The sequence below is a fragment of the Plutella xylostella genome, chromosome 23 (genome assembly GCF_932276165.1).
Source record: "Plutella xylostella chromosome 23, ilPluXylo3.1, whole genome shotgun sequence".
Taxonomy (NCBI): domain Eukaryota; kingdom Metazoa; phylum Arthropoda; class Insecta; order Lepidoptera; family Plutellidae; genus Plutella; species Plutella xylostella.
This window is the reverse complement of record NC_064003.1, coordinates 10445484-10464303: the sequence shown is the minus strand read 5'-3', so window position 1 is coordinate 10464303 and position 18820 is coordinate 10445484. Positions and strand designations below refer to the sequence as shown.

At 40.0% G+C, this 18820-nt stretch overlaps 2 protein-coding genes across 3 annotated transcripts; one reads left to right on the top strand and one right to left on the bottom strand.

Annotated features, from left to right (window-relative positions):
- The first annotated feature begins 1452 nt into the window (after window positions 1-1452).
- LOC105380251 (ribosomal oxygenase 1) lies at window positions 1453-3537 on the top strand. Its single transcript, XM_011549774.3, has one exon. It carries the CDS (start codon window positions 1681-1683, stop codon window positions 3511-3513), a length of 1833 nt encoding a protein of 610 aa, XP_011548076.3. The 5' UTR covers window positions 1453-1680; the 3' UTR covers window positions 3514-3537.
- A 395-nt stretch (window positions 3538-3932) lies between these two features.
- LOC105380294 (vegetative cell wall protein gp1) lies at window positions 3933-17333 on the bottom strand. 2 transcript variants are annotated; one of them, XM_048629515.1, is made up of 9 exons: window positions 16997-17333; window positions 15515-16775; window positions 12861-12979; window positions 11122-11288; window positions 9335-9499; window positions 8706-8812; window positions 8124-8294; window positions 6414-6540; window positions 3933-6091 (listed from the first exon to the last, which is right to left on the bottom strand). In XM_048629515.1, exons 2-9 carry the CDS (start codon window positions 16724-16726, stop codon window positions 6009-6011), a joined length of 2151 nt encoding a protein of 716 aa, XP_048485472.1. In that variant the 5' UTR covers window positions 16727-16775; window positions 16997-17333; the 3' UTR covers window positions 3933-6008. The 2 variants fall into 2 exon arrangements, with proteins under 2 accessions (XP_048485472.1, XP_048485473.1); XM_048629516.1 differs by having other exon boundaries at window positions 8154-8294; window positions 16997-17331.
- Window positions 17334-18820: the final 1487 nt, after the last annotated feature.

The window sequence follows — 18820 nt, the reverse complement described above, 5'->3', positions numbered from 1 at the left end:
TTCTTTTCTCCGTAGGGGGGTGATGTGGCGAAAGCCACCCTTGGTAGATTATTCAACCTTGGTAGTTTTAATACAATTCATCTGGCACACTTTGTGTCGCCCTGTGGCCACCCTAGGCACAGCGGGATACCCAAGGGCTCGCTCTCTTCCCGCGACATCACCAGCCCGATCGGACGTGTTAATTTCACTCGCGTAATTAGTGTTAAAATAAATGGACTCTTGATATAGTAACGACATAGTTTCAGTTAATCAAATAACTCCATAAGAGTTTTAAAAATAACTATATAAAATATAATGTGGTGTCGGTACTTATACCTACCTAGATTACCGATTATAATGTCTATTACTTACTTGTTGTCTGGATCATGTGTCACACTAATACCCCGAATCACTCGAACCATTATGCATTACAATATTGTAACTTACTGGAATAAAATTAATCGAACATAATAATATAGGACATTATATATTACCTACCCCTTGAGGCTGTGAATTCAAGCACTCATTTTTTGTACCCATCACACTTTTTTCGTTATTCTCAAACCAAATACTTACAATGACAATATAACTGAACTTATGAACAAAAATACTATAAAGAAGCAGAAAGTTATGTAGGTTTTTAATAGATTGATAAATAATATAAAAATATACCTACCTACCTACGGCACATTGATAACTTTGTATCGGTTCAAAAACTCATATAATATACCTACTAGGTACTTATATTAAACAGTAAATTAACCCAATATCGGCATTTAACAGAAATATGTAGTACCTAATTAAGTGTAAAAAAAGTAAATTAGCTACCTGTTAGATGTTTGTATGACTTCGTAGTCCACTAAATACTACTTGCAGGTTTTATTAGTTGACAATTAATGTAATCTGCCTGAACCGCTCAATACATTCGCTATACCTACGTGTGTAACGAATATACCTTCTTCATAAATAAATTGGCTTCAAAAGTGTCTGCCTACTACCTCCACTGTTTCTTTTTCTCCCTATTTTTTTTGTAAGTATAATTTTTCAATGGGAGAATACGCTCTCCATACCTGTTCTGAGCCTGTACCTATCTTGCCTTATCTCACCTGCCTAAGGCCTATAAGTCAAAACTCGAAGTAGGCATAATTTAGAACTTGCGCAAACATAGCGGTTCAACAATGGGCGGTATAGAAAATTGACTTTTTTGAAGTCATTATTCTGAGTCCGCTACAGCCTGCCAAACAAAAGCGGAGGGTAAGAAACGGAAATGGATACTATAATAGGATTTTATTAAACCAGAATAAACAATGTTTAAGAGAGTATTTGTACAACAAGTATTTTTGCTCCTTATGGTTCCTTTTCCTAGTAATATATTCCTCAGAATAATAACGGTTTCCCTCCTTTTTGCCAGGCTTTAAGTTGGCAACACTGACTAAATCCACAGAGCAAAGCTGTCAGACAAATCTGATAGATGTCAGAATGACATGGTGCAGACCACAGACTACGAATACATAACCTCAAATCACGAAAACACAACGGTGTTTTAAATTATTTACTTAATTTAATTCCGGTTATTGCCATAAACAGTTCTTAATACTAATCAGTCACTATTGTAATTCTTACATTTATCGATTAGTGAAACATTTGTCACTCTACGACTGTACCGAATTAAAATACTAATAAATTTCATGCGGCGTGAAGATGGAGGGTTCCCCGGTGTCCGCGTTCGCAGTTTACAAACAGAACAAGAACACGAACCACAACAAGCAGCAGCAGAAGAAGAACAGGAAGCAGCTGCAGCGAGAGGCCAGCGCCACCGTCACCGTGCAACCCGCCAGCAAAACCTTCACGGAAGATCTAATGAAGACCGCAGCTAAACGATTGAAAAACCAACATAAACGTGAGAAAGACACCAAATCAATAGGCAAAAAGAAGAGCCACAAAAAGAAAAAGGCAAAAGCTGGCAAAGGGAGAGGCAAAGCACTTGAGAATAAAAAAGTTAATAATGTAAAACAAACTCTTGTTAAGGCACCTAGTGTGCATGAAGAAAGTGACCATGAATCAATTGAAGATGTTGATGACATACCCACATTGATACCTGCTCCTAAGGGAGATTTTGAACCACAAGATATTGATAGTGCATCACAGTCTAGTAACAACAGTTTTGAATTCACTCCGGTGCAAACAAACAGTGTGGATGAGGGCATCCGGGTGTTCAACTGGATGATCGCACCATACAACCCCAAAGACTTCTACAACCAGATTTGGGAAAAGAAACCTCTATTTGTGTCCAGAAACAAGCCATTGTACTACAAGGATGTCATTTCCACTCCAATGATTGACAACATGTTGAGGAAAGAAAACATTCAGTTTACAAAGAATATTGACATCACATCCTATGTAGATGGGAAGAGGGAAACTCACAACCCGGTGGGTAGAGCACACCCACACGTTGTATGGGACTACTACCTCAATGGCTGCAGCATCAGGCTCCTGAACCCACAGACCTATTTGAGAAAGCTACACTTAATGAATGCAACTCTGCAAGAGTTTTTCAACTCATTTGTTGGAGCCAATGCCTACTTGACTCCGCCTGATAGCCAGGGCTTTGCCCCACACTATGATGACATAGAAGCCTTCATATTACAGGTTGAGGGCAAAAAGAAATGGCGAGTTTACAAGCCTTTGAGTGAAAATGAAGTGCTGCCACGAGTATCATCAAAGAACTTTGACCAGAGTGAGATTGGGGAGCCCCTGCTAGAGGTTATTGTAGAAGCTGGAGATATGCTATACTTCCCTCGAGGCTACATCCACCAAGGAGTCACCATTGATGGTGAACATTCACTTCATGTTACAGTAAGCGTTTACCAAAAACACTCCTACGCAGATCTCTTTGAGAGGATGATCCCAGCTGCACTACAACTAGCCATTAATGAAAATGTCGAGTTTCGGAAAGGTTTGCCTTTCGATCTGTATGACAACTTTGGTCTTGTCAACTCAGATGTGGTGAATGACAGGAAGGAGGAAACATTAGCTACATTCAGAGCTCTATGTGATAAGATCAAGGATTACCTCCCCGTGGACACGGCTGTGGATGAACTAGCCAAGAAGTTCCAACATGATGCCCTCCCACCAGTCCTGACAGACCTTGAGAAGGCTGTCACAGTGTATGGAGATTCAGATGTAATGATCAAGAATGGCAAAGTAGTCAATAGGGTAGAAATTGGTCTTGACTCTCGCATCAGGCTGTTACGTAGGAATATTTTGAGAATGGTAATGGAGGAGGATGGTATAAGACTGTATTATAGTGTTGAGAATTCCCTGGAGTACCATGCGCATGAACCTCAGTATTTGGAGATAGATGAGAGTTTAGCTCCAGCAATAGAGACCTTATTGACTTCGTATCCAGAGTATGTGTTTGTTGAGAACCTGGATGTGGCCTCTGAGGCGGACAAGCTGCAAGTGGCCAACGACTTGTGGGAGCGAGGGCTCGTCATGACGGAATACCCTCTGGAGACCATTGAGGATGATTAAAAGATATGTTTGATATGAACTTAATATTTTGTTTCATTAATTTGTAATTAATAACTACCCTACATATTTATAAGCTTGCTTGCGAGTCTGAATTGTTCTTTTTGATGAATGAACTTAAGCCACGAACCCATTCTTGGCGAACCGACGATGTGACGATGTATGAAGAGGTAAAACGATGCTTATCTGATTCGCGAGCCGCTAATCGTTCAGGTATTAGGTACTTACCTCAAAATACAAACAAATACTACATGTAAAATAGACTAGGTTTATTTCCATAGTAGGATCATAAAATTATGTATATTTCAGTAGATCGCTATTTATCAGCTTCAGATACGTAGTGGTGATACTATTATAGATGATCTTGCCTACTTGGAACTATCTGTATTTGCATAATAATCAGAACTTTAATGAAACACACATTTATTTCTTAAATTATTATATTTTAATTCTGAATTGCATATAAATCTTGTAATTTGTGGACTTTCTGTGTTACAATAGTACTCTTCGTCTGATATCATTTTGTATAAAACGCTAAAATAGTTAACCACTATTGTACCAGAGAACCTACTTCACATTCATTCTCTCTCATTGGTACACCATAAACAGAAAATACACACACAATAATTTATATCCTAAGCTTATTTATTCTCTTTAGAATTACTCTAGTTTTAAAAATACCTCCTAAACTTTAGGTACTTAATTTGCCTATCATGAATGCACACACACTCCTCACTGGCGAACCAGTTTTATAAAAACGACAACATACGAATATTAATTGAAAACAATTTAACAAAAAAGAAATTGGTGTACTAAAACATGCCATTCTCTAAAAATAAGTCACAAAAACTGTTCAACAAAAAGTTGCAGAAAGTTATTCCGTCTGAGGTTTATAAGTAAACTTTAGTACAGATTTAGCATCGATACAATAGAACAGAATACAGATTAAGAGTTCTGGTGAATGTTGATCTATAATATTATTATGTAATTAGTACATAACATCTTACACTGATATTGAACAGTGAGTTTAGTCAGATACAAATATATTGAAAATCACAACAGCGCAGCACAAATTTGCAATTGTATCAAAATATACTCTTATGTTATGTAACTCAAACGGCCCAATGTCACAGAATTTTATTTGATAAATTTTAAATTCTTTGTACTGATATACAAGATTTGCATTCCAAATATCTCCAAATTAATCCCAATTTTAGCCTAAATCTTATAAAAATCTAAACAAATCTATTGCCTAATTGATTCTTCACAAATCTTAATTTCACTGTAACACTATAAACAAGAAAAACTTGAAATCATCATATTAATATGTATTTACAGTAAAAATTTTAAGATTTATGATTGTTTAATCTTTAGTTGTGTCTACAACTATAATATATTTTATATTCTTTCCTCAAATATGATTTCATATAAAAGATCTTAAAAAATATAATGTGTGATGTTTTATACTAAAGATTTCTTATAATTTTCATCAAGAAGAAAAGATTTATTATTGCTTCAAAAATTTCGAAAATTTCCATATAAATTAATGTTTAGATTTCAAACTGTTTTACAGTGTACGTTCATAACACGAAAACACTTATAAAATAAAATATTTGTGAAAATAATATATAAATGACTAAATCATACTTGTTTCGCTGTTATAAAGTTGTCCAGGAGACCTGAGACCTAAAACTATTATTTTGAAAATTGCATTAACTAAATACAACAAAACCCTATTACGCTAAACATTGTATCTGCAATTCTGCATATTGTAAGTAATGTGTTACCAAAGTAAACATAAAATATATTATACTTATTTATAAAAAAAAAACAAAGTTCAAGACTCCCGTAAACCTATACAGTATTTAAAAAACATGATTATGCTGAATGGAACAGGGTTAAAAATTAAAAGTAATATAAAGGTGTCGTTCACGCATCAACCCACATTAATTTACGTTCTATACCCCAGTCACATGTTTCAAATCCCTCCACACTAGTTTGTTTAACGTAGACCGTTGAACAGATGCATTACATACCTACACTAGCTGGCCCGTAGTTCACGAACACACTTCATTATCATTACCTACGCAGCATTACCGCTCCTTACTACACTCTTTGCATTTGTCCAAAACCCTACACCAAACCGACCCTAACGGTTCGCGCACGTTATGTCAGACCGCAGCGCGACACTCGCTCCAATAGGCTCTATACGACTGCGGCATAAAGGTATCGCCTCTTTTTCTTCTGTCAACCAGTAGAACGCGTGCTCGCGAACGCCTGGTTAATAGAAAAATAAAAGGCGATCCGTTTAAGTAACGCTTATATGTGCCGAGACACTAAAACTAATTGGAGCGACTTTAGCGCTGCGGCCCGACATAACGAGCTTATTTACCCAGTAAGGTCTGTCCCGTGGCACGTGACTAATAAATAGTAGAAGCGTGTATTACAGCCGCACACAGTCACTGGAACTAGTCAACAATGTCTGGTTCACTCTAGTATTATTTCTTCGCGGGCGGTTTCCTCGGCGTGCGAGTGGCCTTGCCCGTCGATGTGGAGGGGGTGGGCACAATGGGTTTCACTTCTGCGGAGAAGAAAGGCCTTTGTTAATACTGTGTAAAGTTTAAAATCTCTAGGAGACAAAACTGAGCTGTCATGCAATCGTTACGGGTGCGATGATACTACGAAATAGAGGCGTGGGTGCATAGCAGCGCTCTATAACTTAGTTTTCTGTAATACTCTTGGAGTGATATGTTTGCCAGTTCGTGCTTTAGAGAACTTGTCAAACTTAGGCAGGGAGTGGATGGGATGAAGAAGGCCGAGAACAGTGTTACGGCAGTCTTGGTCCAATTACGTTGAACATCTATACACCTGAGGATCATTTTACGAATGTATTTTTAACAAACCTTTAACAGGCGCCCTCCTCTTTCCCTTGGGCGTGGCGGCGGGGGAGGGTTTGGGCGTGGCCTGTTTCGCCGGCGTCCGCTTGGGCGTCGCCTTCGCCTTAGCTTTCTCAGTCACCACCGCGGCCGTCTGGAAATATACGCGGGGAAATCAGCTGCTTTGCGACGCCATTTTGGAAATAGAATATTTGGAGACTGTCATTGGACGCGGGACGTCGAAGGCTGACCAATGAGGGATTTTATGAACGTGGATATAGATAGCGGTAGAAACTAGAAAACTTATGACAAGGATTCAATTTCTAAGCGCTACTTCTCTCTCTCTCCACAGAGCGAAAAGATGAATAGTTATTTATGGAGCTTGTTTTAGGTACCTCTAATAATTTATTTAATTCTTTACATAATCCCTCATTTCTGGGAGGAGTACCGTGTCATAATTACGGTCCTATCTGTAACCCTTTATATGACTCCGAAAACGCTTATATGCAAGCATTGCGACAGACAAATGTACTGTTCAGTAAGTAATTACTAGGGAGATTTAACATAAATAAGTACATATTTTATATTACTATTCAATAGTAAATAAATAATATACATTTATAAAAGTTTTAGCGTTACTTTGAATTAGAAGAAGTTACTGAAATTAAGAAACAAAGTAGGGTCATGCAATATTACATGCTAACGCGGTAGGAAATCGGAACAGCAAATAAAAACTCTCTACATATAAAAACATAACACTAAAAGCAAGCAATGACTGAAGGTGAAAATGATTGATAGTTGAAACAAAACCATAAGTACAGAGACAGAAGATAGTAACTAGTATGAAAGTTTAGTTTGTTAGACTTATTTACTAAAATAGGAAGATATAGAATCAATTTTGTGATAGATAGTATCTAATTTTATTGATTGACCAATAAAATCAGCTCATCTTGATTTATACATCTCAGATATACCATTCCACATCCATTCCACCTCTGAGCTTGGTTCATGAGTTTAATGTATGAATTGCCATGGGGATGAGAACGAAATGATAAAATAAATATTAAACATTATACCTTCGACCCAATATTTGTATGCTCAATTTAAAAAAAAAAATACTTTTCAACCATGCAGAAAAGTAACCTTAAAAAAATTTCATAATAAATCATAGGTATTTATTTAAAAACTTAAGTCAATCATTAAGACTCACACACCTAGCTCTTGCACACACGACACTCAAGCAAGAGCCAGGTGGATCTACGAGGCAGCTCTGTCACTTCCCACGACTCTTCTACATATAGCCTAACTCTATGGTTAGGCAAGTATGGTCATCGAATTGCCTTCTGAAAGACACGTGACGTGTTACTCTTATTGCCTGTACTCACATACGGTAATACTCGATCGAGCTAAACTGTCGAGTAAAACCCATGGTATAATTACTTTCATTTAATTCCATCGAGCTGTGAGTTTTGCGGTCCACACGTGGATTTTTACTCGACTTCGAGTAAAACTATCGAGTAATAACGATAGTGGTACTGGCCATTACTCCAAAAATGTGCAAAAACATTTTATCTCTAACTTATCCATTGATAAATCTGCGGCCATTTTGATTTTAAAACAAACATGGCGACCACAATTCGAGCGGGAACGCGATCAGAGCCGCCGGCACACACACACTCTATGTTCTTACTCACTCTCTCACATGAATGTAAAATGGCGGTGACAGTTGATACGTACATTTCTATATATCCGTTGTACAATGCCTACCTTGCTTGTGCTTGCCACTACGGGCGTACTACCTGCCGATTTTCGTTTATTTGTTGCTTTAGGCGAGGGCTTAGTGGCGGCGGAGCGCGGGCTGCGCTTGGGCGCCGTTCGCGCCTTTTTACTGGGCGTTTCCGGCTCCTCCTGAATGGGGAAATTGTAAATCATTATTAGAAGGAAAAATATATATATTTTAATATTTTAGATTTAAAGAAGTAAGCACATTATGCCTGAATGCAGTTTAAAAATTCCCACTAAACTCTGATGTGTGGCATATTATGGCTTTATGAAAAACGCACCGAAACTAAAATCCATAGGATTGTTGAGGGCTATAGACATTTTTTTTCACAGAATCCCTCAGGAAACCCTCCGCTCTTTGCTACACTCACGCGGAAAACTATACTTTTTAAAATACAGCATGACTCCGTTTGATTGAGAGATGCTTATGCCTGGTAAATAAAGTTAGTTTCCCCACAACAAATAAAATGTATGTGTTTGGCATCTATCACAGGACTCGTGCTATATTTAGTAAAGAAATGAATACATTGCACTCACTTCGCTATCGTCCGTGCCACTGTCGGCCCTCGGCGACTTGGAGGTGACTTTCCTCTTGCGGGACTTCTTCTCCAGCTGCGACTCGTCCTTGTAGAGTGAGAGGTCCACTGTCGACAACACATCGATATTAATTACATTTATTCAACGGTGACAACCCTAGCCTAGCTTAGTGTTTGACAACGACGTCGACACGAATAAGATTACATTTTAATAAATAGGCTTGATAAGTGTTTCTGTTATTCTCTTAGCTATATACTTAAGTACTTACCACAAAATGTTATTTTTTCTCTTAGCCTAAACTTAATACTTTTATATTAATAAAGAGCTGTTTCTTCTGGCACAGGTGCTTAGTGTACTTAAAAGGAGATTCCAACCTTGTAATTGATTACCTACCTATGGCTAAAGAAATAAATATTATTGTATTCTTTGTATAATAAATAAACCCCTGTTCGGCGATCTGTATACTTACTTAGTGTGCCGAGTTCATTGACCTGGTACAGTCTGCTAGCGCACGAGAGGCAGATCTGTCGCAAGCGCCCGCGACTTGACGCGACGAGCATCTAGTTACGCAACGCAACTGAAGCCTTTACATATAAATGATGGTAAACAACAGTATACAATATACTAACGTCCGTCGGGATGCTCCTCGGTGGGGCGCGGCGCGGCGGCCCCCTGCTCGGCGCGCAGGGCCCGCTGGAGGATGCTCCGCGCGCGCGCCGCCTCCGCCGGAGCGAGTACCATCACGCCGCGTCCAGAGCGGGTGAGGGATAGGGTGGTTAGGACGCATTCCATGTCTGTGGGGAGATGGAGTGGTTAGTTATATTCACTTTGTTTACTTCTACTCTCAATTAGGTTTTGTTCGCAGAGGCCGACTGTCCAATGCTACAATACAGGGTGACTTTTTAGTCATTAACGAAATTTTTTCCATGAGTTAGGTATGTACAATAGAGTCGATTTCAATGAAAAAATTAGTAGGTAAATTTTTCATGATTTATTTTTTTTGTATCCCGAAATATTGGTAAAATATGGTCACTGAGTCACTGAGCAATAAAAGTTAAAAGCGATAGGTTTCTCACGATACAAACCGCCGTCAGTCGCCTGCGCACCGCCGCGTCACACGTGTCTCTGTTTACTCAAAAACCTTTTTTCTTTCGACGCGCGCGCACCCCGGGCCGACTTGTGTTGTGTTTGTGTGTGTGTGCTAAATGTATTCTAACCAAGAGTAGGAGTAGGTATGTTGAAGAGTCCCAAAATGAGAAATAAGATAATTCTCGCTTTCGAGGAAGTGAAAAATTACATTGTGGTGTTAAATAAATTAAAATACAATGAGTTGAAAGTGTTGTGACGTGCCATAGTTTGTGTAGATGTGTAGAAGGGACTCCACTTCGAACAATTTGATACTTCATCAATTGTTCATCACTTACAGTGATTGAGGAAGCGTGTGCTAATTACGGTATTGCGGTAAGGTCCCCTTGGATTTGGATTTTTTATTGCAATTTGACGGTTCTAACCCCTTGAAAGTATGGGGAAAATCATTGAGCAACTTATGAATTTATTTGAAACTAGCTGTTCCCGCGAGCTTGGCTTCGCCTTAAATAGTTTTCCTGTGGGAATTCCGCGATAAAAAGTAGCCTATGTTCTTTTTCAAGGACGAGACCATCTGTATACCAAATTTCATTCAAATCTGTTCAGTAGTTTTGGGCGTGAAAGAGTAACAGACAGACAGACACAATTACTTTCGCTTAGTTAGGATTCGCGGGCAAGTGGGCGTGGCCAGACGCGCTACTCGCGCTACTCGCGCACGGTGACCATGAGTCTTGGTTTTCTGGAGAAAACTTTGAGTGCCAATATCTTATAATTTTAGTACTGAAAGGTACTGAAAGAAAATACACGTAAGTTATATTTTTAACCAAGGAATGTTATATTACAATTTCGTTACTGACTAAAAAGTCACCCTGTATAGTAAGATGGTGGTAAGGCTACTGACCCTAACTACTTTTTTGCGTTTTACAAATGTAATTGTTAACCTATATGTAAAAAACATACATTCATACATGTAAATAACAACAAGACATCGTCTGATGACAACAAAACACAACCCTAATATAAATCATATTGCAACAGCTACAAAAAAGATCCCTTCCTTTGTGGTCCTATGGTCAAAGCTTAGCCGTATACAGAAAGAAAGCTGGAAACTTATAATTACTATACTATTGATATATTTACCGCGCTTACCAACGCTGGTTCAACTAAGTATGAAAAACTAAGCACTTTAAGTTTTCCAGCTTTCTTTCAGTACTGCCTCAGGAAGTCAGTAAAATTTTAAGACACTAAAGTTTATATGCACCAAATTTCCATCCTAAACAAGCCAGGAGTTAACTAACAACCCTACACAATAAACAAAAGTCGCCCTCACCAGTAACATCATAGAAGTCTGGCTTGTAGGTCTCCCCACTAGGATCGGCCACCTTGTCCTGCGACAGCCAGCGGATCTTGATCTTGCGCGTGTTGCGGTACACGTTCTGTACGGTCTGACACACGTAGAACCCTCCTTCGGCGTTGCGGACCGCTAGGTACTCGTTTCTGGAAGGAAGAAAAATCATTTATTTGTCAAAAAATGCAATAAAAGTTTAATAATGGATTGAATGAAAAATTGGCAAAATGGAACCATCGTGGCCAATGTTACAGCGTCTCCCATGTCTTCTGGAAGGTTAATAATGTATAATCATGTGGGGACATCTCAAACACGGCCATCCAACCCCAAACTAGGCCTGTGATATGGGTGTTGGTCGGCTGATATGTCAACACAAATGCATAGATGAATACATATTATACCATTTTCCAGAACCAATGATATGGGGGACGTTTTCATGACGTTTTGAGTTTGGCAGTTTTAGAGATGTCCGAGAGTAAAATTCTATCGACTTGTACCTATCGATATTTGTACGGGTCAATTTGTGTCAGATTAAACACCGACATTGATGATCAGTTCATCTTGCAAACAATCTATCCGAGCCAAATAGTCACAGTCCTGTAATATAATTATTGTTGTTCTATCAACCAAACTCAAATGAATTACAAACTCACGACATTCTGAGTTTAAAACAGCCTTTCTCGGCATTTTGACAAAAATAACTAACAAAATGACAAAAAACAGACCGGAATTTTCCAACAACAATAGGATAATAAAACCATAAATTAAACTTTACTCAAATTATACGAAGGATATCGATGAACTACATGAAGGTAGATTATTAATAAAATATATTAAAATTGTTATTATTCTGAGAGGCTGCATGAGAGAGATATGTACTCTGATTAAAAACATCATAGTTTGTTTTAAAGCTGTTGATGAGAAAGTAAGTAAGAAATAGTATATCCCTACTTACTATAATACAATGTAAAAATTCTAATATTTTATCGATTTCAGAACGTCGACTTCGATGTGTCCCGTCTCTAGTACGTTCCATTTTACCAAAGTGTGTACTCAAGAAATATAATATTATCTGTGGTCGTTGTCAATAAAATGACAGATTTTGCAATAGTATTCATGCGTTAAATGGGAAATTTTAAAGTGTCACCCAAATCATTGGTTCTGGAAAATGGTATAAATAAATAAACGACAACCAGACACGAGGCAAAAACAAATGCTCATCATACATATGTTTGGGCGGGATTCACACCCGCGGCCTCAAGCTTCAGAAGCAGCTTCAATACCGCCTTAGCTACGGTGCCGTCACTGATAAGAGGATGTTTGTTGTGCTGTATAAAGGCGCATTTGCGGCGCTCTGGCTAACAGCAGTGTCTATGACTCATACAGCGCGGGATCTTTATCTAAATAGATAATAGTCACCATATCGTGATTTAGGAGCAATGGTCTGTGAATTTTGTGATTTGCACGTGATTATGCAAGTAAATAAAGATGACATAAATCCCACAGCACAGCATACTATCTCCTTAGAGTTTGGTAATCCGTTATTCACATGGATGTCCTACTCATAATATGAAGTTTATTGTTTTATTATTAATTTCTAGAACTTTTATTATTCTTTGTCATTTCAATCGGAATTAGTGAATGAGGTAAAGACATGTCAACATAAAGCAAAATAATAAAACATACAATACGATACACATGCATCATGAGTGCAAACTTACTTGTAAAACACAATAAGTTTATCATCGCTAGCTGGCTTGGTCGGTGTGGAGCGGCCTGACGCTGCGGACAGCTTGGTGGCCATCGCCAGCTCAGGAGTGGGAGACTGGTACAGTTGCACCTGGAAAATTGATTTCGTTCATTAATAACTATAATTCAATAAATAATTCTTTGGTAAATGGAAAATAAAATGTGAATGGCAGCTATTAGCTGTAAGTATATCAAAGTGTGATAGGACAGGGGTAGAATTAACTCCTAATGTCTTTGCCTAGTGCCTAGTGTCTTTCACACCGGTTACTGAGTCAGATATTAAAAAGATTATCCTCTCTATCCCTAGCAAAGCAGTTGGCAGTGACGGCATTGGTCGTGACATGCTGCTTCCGATTCTCTCTTCTATCCTCTCTTCTATTACTTCCATCATAAATTTTTCTTTATCCTCAGGCACGTTTCCCCTCCTCTGGAAATTAGCCTTCATGGTCCCTGTCCCAAAAATATCTGTGCCTGTGGAATTTAAACACTACCGGCCTATATCAATTCTCCCGTTTCTTTCTAAGGTACTGGAACGTGTAGTCTTGCGACAGTTCTCGTGCTTTCTTTCTTCTAACAATCTCTTAAACCCCCTTCAATCGGGATTTCGTCCATCCCACAGTACTTGCTCTGCTCTAATAAAAATTACTGATGACCTTCGCAAGGCTGTGGACGATAGCCAATTAACTCTCCTAACACTTCTTGATTTCAGCAACGCTTTCAACTGTGTGGATCATGATATCCTCCTGTCCATACTCCGTTCTCTTAATATATCTGGCTCTGTAGCCGAGTGGTTTTCTTCTTATCTGAGTGGTCGCCGACAACGCATCCGGGCCGATGATATTGAATCAGACTGGTGTGATGTCACAGCCGGCGTGCCCCAAGGTGGTGTCCTTTCCCCTATCCTTTTTTCAGTATTTATCAATACCCTTGTCACTGTCCTTAAGTTCACCTCCTACCACCTGTACGCTGACGATCTTCAGCTTTACGTTTCCTGTGGTCCCGGTGAAGTTTTAGAGGCTATTGACAGGATGACTGCTGATCTCGAGGCTGTCAAAACATGGACAGCAGCTTACGGTCTCCTAGTTAATCCCACTAAAACCCAAGTTATGTTTGTTGGCAGCAGGTATCACTTGGCTAGATTGCGAAACGGCCCACTACCACCAGTAACATTTGATGGAGTTTCCTTGAGTTACTGTAACAATGTTAAAAACCTGGGTCTTCACATTCAGAATAACCTGTCATGGGAATTGCAAGTTTCAGAAGTTAGTCGCAAGATCTATGCTTCGATGCATGGACTAAAACGACTGCAGAATTTCTTGCCGTACTCGACCAAAGTTACGCTAGTCAACTCCTTGTTGCTCCCTATTATTGACTACGCAGATGTGTGCTACCCTGATCTCACCGAAGAGCTACTTGATAAACTCGACCGTCTACTCAACTTATGCATTCGCTATATTTTTGGCCTGCGTAAGTATGATCACGTCTCCACATTTCGGAATCAACTCAAGTGGCTCACTATCCGTCATCGAAGGAATGCTCATATTGTTTCCCTAGTCTATGGTATAGTGTATGATCCTAATGCCCCTTCTTACTTAACAGAACGCTTCTCATTCTTCGACTCTACTGACCGTCCTCAACGGTCAAGTAGAAATTTGATCTTTCGAACCCCAGAGCATAATGCGGCAGGGTATTCGGATTCTTTCACCGTGTCAGCGGTTCGCTTGTGGAACCAGTTACCATTGCATATAAGGCAATCGCAGTCCATTGAAACTTTTAAGTCTAAGGTTCGTCTGCACTACCTCCAGAAACAGAACAATCAGCTTAACTGATATAATACACATGTTTTGTTGTAAGTAGTATGTAAGTGTGACGATGATATTATTATATATATATAAAATATTATTTTAGTTAAGTATAGTATGTATTAGGTTTATGTATTGTATATGTATGTAACTTATAGGTATGTATTTATTATACATGTATTATATACAAGTAAGTGTATTCTAGTGTTTGTAGGTATTTTTACAAAATTTATCTTTCCTCTCAGTCTTTCGCACTACCTATAACTTTCTCCACAACACCCAAGGTTAGCTGGAAGAGAATGCTGTTAGCATTAAGTTCGCCTATGTACATAATTTTATTATTGTGCAATAAAGTATTTAATAATAATGTCTTACAAAACACTTCCAAAGAAAGGAGATTTTTGAATTATTAAGTTGAAACTTCAGTAAGTCTGTGAACAACATTGTCCTTCTCAACAAATTATGCAACTAGTTAATTTCGATCTGCAGTGCAATAATTACTGATGTTAGTACAAGTGGTGTCTTCAAGTGTGATGCAAGTTAAACAAACAATTGGAAGGCTAAATTATGTTTCATACTTTATAAGGAAAGATCATTCTAAAGTATTCTTGATGAGACTGACCTAACTTTTATCAGTTATCAAGTTATAACACCATCTACAAATAGATATTAAGCACATTTCAAATGTTTTAATACTGTACAAATTTAACATAATGCCAATAAAATATTTATCATCAAAATTATACTTGTGAGGTCCTCTAACTACTACTAAGTTACATCATTGCTATCAGATATACTCATGGTGAGATAATGTTAGTACTGACCTGTGTCCTATTCCTCTTTGCTCTTGAGTCAGCGGTGCTGTCAGCTTCGGCCAGCTTCTTGGCTGAGCTTGGTCCTTCAGTGGACTTGTTCAGTGACGGTTGCCTCCGCTTCCTCACCGGTGTGGTGACTGTCGCCAGCTTCATGGTTGGCTTGGCACTAGCCTTGACCTCTGGTTTGGCTGGCGTCTTTGCAGCTTCAACTTTTTCCTTCTTCTCCTCAACTTTTGGTTCTACTTTATTTACTTCAACTTTAGCTGCCTCTGGCACCACCTCCTCTTTCTTAGCACCATCTGTTGTGTCGGGCTTCACTTCTTCTTTCTTTTCTTCAGGTTTAGGTGCTGGCTTCTCTGGTTTTGGTTCTTCTTTCTTCTCTTCCACCTTAGGAGGTTCTGGTTTGGCATTTTCAATGTTGTTTGGGACCGGTGCAGGCTTCTGTGGTGATGCTTGCTTCTCTGGAACTGAGCTGTCCTTGGCAGCCTCCGGGGCAGGCTTGCTGTCACTCTGGGAAGGTGCGACATCAGCTGTAGGAGCCGGCTTGGGCTCTGCTGGCTTTGCTGGAGACTTCTCCGGTGCCTCATTAGCCGGAATAACCTTGGCCTGGGCAGGGGCAGGACAGTCAGCCTGACCCACTGCATTGGCAGCTTCAGACTTCTGTGGGGTATTGGGTGCACTTGCTGGCTTCTCAGGTGGTTTTGGAGTGCTCGGTGATGTCTTGGCAATGTCTTGCTTCTCCTTGGGCTCCTGATTGAGGGGCTTCAAGGTGCCTGGAGCATTAGCTGCAGCTTTAGGTGACTCAACAGTTCCATTAGAGTGGTTGCCGGGTTCTGGGTCTTTTTTCTCAGGGGTCCTAGTGAGGGCGAGCGGCGCGGCGGCGGGCGCGGGCTTGTCCTGCACGAGGCTGAGCGGCGCGGCGGGCGGCGCAGGCTTGCTGGGCGGCGCGGCGGCGGGCGCGGGCTGCGACAGGTTGCCGTGGTGGCTCATGTTGTGCGCCATCTGCGCCATGTTGGCGGACACGGGCGCCATGGAGGGCGCGGCGTGCGGCGCGGGCGGCGCGCCGGCCGGGTGCAGCGCCAGGTTGTGCGCGGCGTGGCCCAGCGCGCCCGCGGCGCCGGCCGGTAGCGCGCTGTGGTTGGCGGTGGCCACGTTCGCCTTGGCGGGGCTCGCCTGCCCCGGCTGCGGCTGCGGAAGTACCGGCTTTAGAGCGGAGTTCATATTGAAGACGCCGCCAAAACTACTACGGCCCCACCGGACCGGACGAGACCTGAAACAGCAATGATGGCGTTCACGAAACTGTTGTTGTAACAGGTTAACACACCGCGATGTCTTTGACCCACAACAATAAATCATACATAGCACTTGTGATTATGGATGTGTATAAAACACCTTACGCGCGCAAGATTGCCAAACTCGTCTCGGCGGCATTCGTGTAGTTTTCAACGAATATTTGAATGATATACAGCAATAGATGTTTAAGGTTATTACCAATAATAGATTCAGACTTCCAGGCCCATGAAAGAGCCAAGTGTAGGTCGCCAAGGAGCCGAGATAGCCGCAAAAAGTATGCGTTCCTACGGCTTGGAAACTTCCGTGATAATACGCCCAACTACGTCAAACGGGCTAGGAATTATTAGCCACTCCTCAAGAACCAAATAAAGCACTTATGATGACTTAAATTCAACCATTTACATCATAAATCGCACTATTTTCCACGTATTCTACTTTTCTACGAACAGCGAACGATTAGGCACAGTATTTCAGATTTCAGAGATGGCGTCGGCATAACGCGCATGCGCCACCCTCCTCTTTTCTTCCGCCAATGAACGCATTTAATTTGAACGTTGAAATTCTATCTGTTTCACTCACTCACACTGTCTCGTGATATGTCGATCCTTGTTTCTCGGTAAAGTTCGGAATTCTTCGGTCGATTGCCGTTAGGATGCATTCACAGTTCGGAGAAAAAATATAAAAGTATAAAAGTGAAATCTCAAGATCTCGTTAACCTTAGAAGAAAGATTTAGCCGCCTTCGACGCCACACACAAGTTGAGTGGATTTGTATGACGTTGAGGATTTAAAATACTGAGGAGAGGGATAGGTAATTTTACTGAAAACATTAATTTAAAAGACAAATAACACAATAATGACGTGAAAACTATAAATATAGTGTGGTAAGTAAGTAACTATTAGTCAAACAAATCCATACATTTTATTTGACAAAAGTTTGAAAAACTTACTTTATTTGTATCGTGTATATGTATATTATGTGTATACTTAATGTGTATACTTATTTATAATTTTTAAATGTATAGTATACCTAACTAATACATACATACATACATATACTCACGCCTGTCTCCCAGAGGGGTAGGCAGAGACTATGGATCTCCACGTGCCACGATCCTGACATACTTCTTTCGCTTCCTCAACATTCATTAGTCTCTTCATACACGTACGTCGGTTTCGGAAACTCCTAATTTGGCTCTTCTTGAGTATGTCGCCTGGTCGACATACTTTCGCCTAGGACGTCCTCTACCGACACAACCATTCATCTCTGCACAGTAAATTTCTTTCGTCAGTCTTCTTTCATCCATCCTTTCAATGTGACCAAACCATCTCAACATTCCTTTTTCAATTTTGGTCACTACGTCTTCTTTTACTCCAACTCGCTCTCTTATAATACTATTCCTTATCCTATCATTCAGTTTCAGTCCACACATACTTCTTAGAGAGCGCATCTCAACAGCATTTACCCTACTTTCATTCTTCTTCTGCCAGACCCAGCTTTCACTTCCATACATTAGCGTAGGGACCAACACTCCCCCATGAACAGCCAAACGAGCCTTTTGAGACACGCTTTGACTCCCCATGAAAGAGTGCAAGGCCCCATTCACTTTATTTCCCGCTTTCACTCTTCTTTCAATATCCCCCTCACATTTCCCATCCCTCGTAAACAGACTACCCAAATATACAAACTCATTCACTTGCTCCACTCTTTCGTTCTCGATCGTGATCTCACATTCAGTTACCTCTTCATCTCTTTCAAACACCATCACTTTCGTCTTACTAACATTCACTTTCATTCCTTTCCTTTTAAAACTTTCATGCATGAGAGTTACTTGTTGTTGCAGCTGTTCTACCGACGATGCAAGTATGACTTGATCGTCAGCATACAGCAAGCACTTAAGAAGTAACTCTCCTATTCGTAAACCTCTTTCATCATCTTTCATATCCTTGAGACAACTATCCATAAACAGATTAAACAGCCAAGGCGAAGCCACACATCCCTGTCTAACACCCCTGTGGATATC

What these genes read in the sequence shown, in the direction of transcription:
- LOC105380294 (XM_048629515.1), bottom strand. Translation starts at nt 16,726, where the DNA reads ATGAACTCCGCTCTAAAGCCGGTACTTCCGCAGCCGCAGCCGGGGCAG. An exon ending in CAAAGAGGAATAGGACACAG is followed by an intron (nt 12,980 to 15,514) that starts GTCAGTACTAAC and finishes TCAATTTTCCAG; the next exon opens with GTGCAACTGTACCAGTCTCC. An exon ending in GAGGAGGGCGCCTGTTAAAG is followed by an intron (nt 6,092 to 6,413) that starts GTTTGTTAAAAA and finishes TCTTCTCCGCAG; the next exon opens with AAGTGAAACCCATTGTGCCC.
- LOC105380251 (XM_011549774.3), top strand. Translation starts at nt 1,681, where the DNA reads ATGGAGGGTTCCCCGGTGTCCGCGTTCGCAGTTTACAAACAGAACAAG.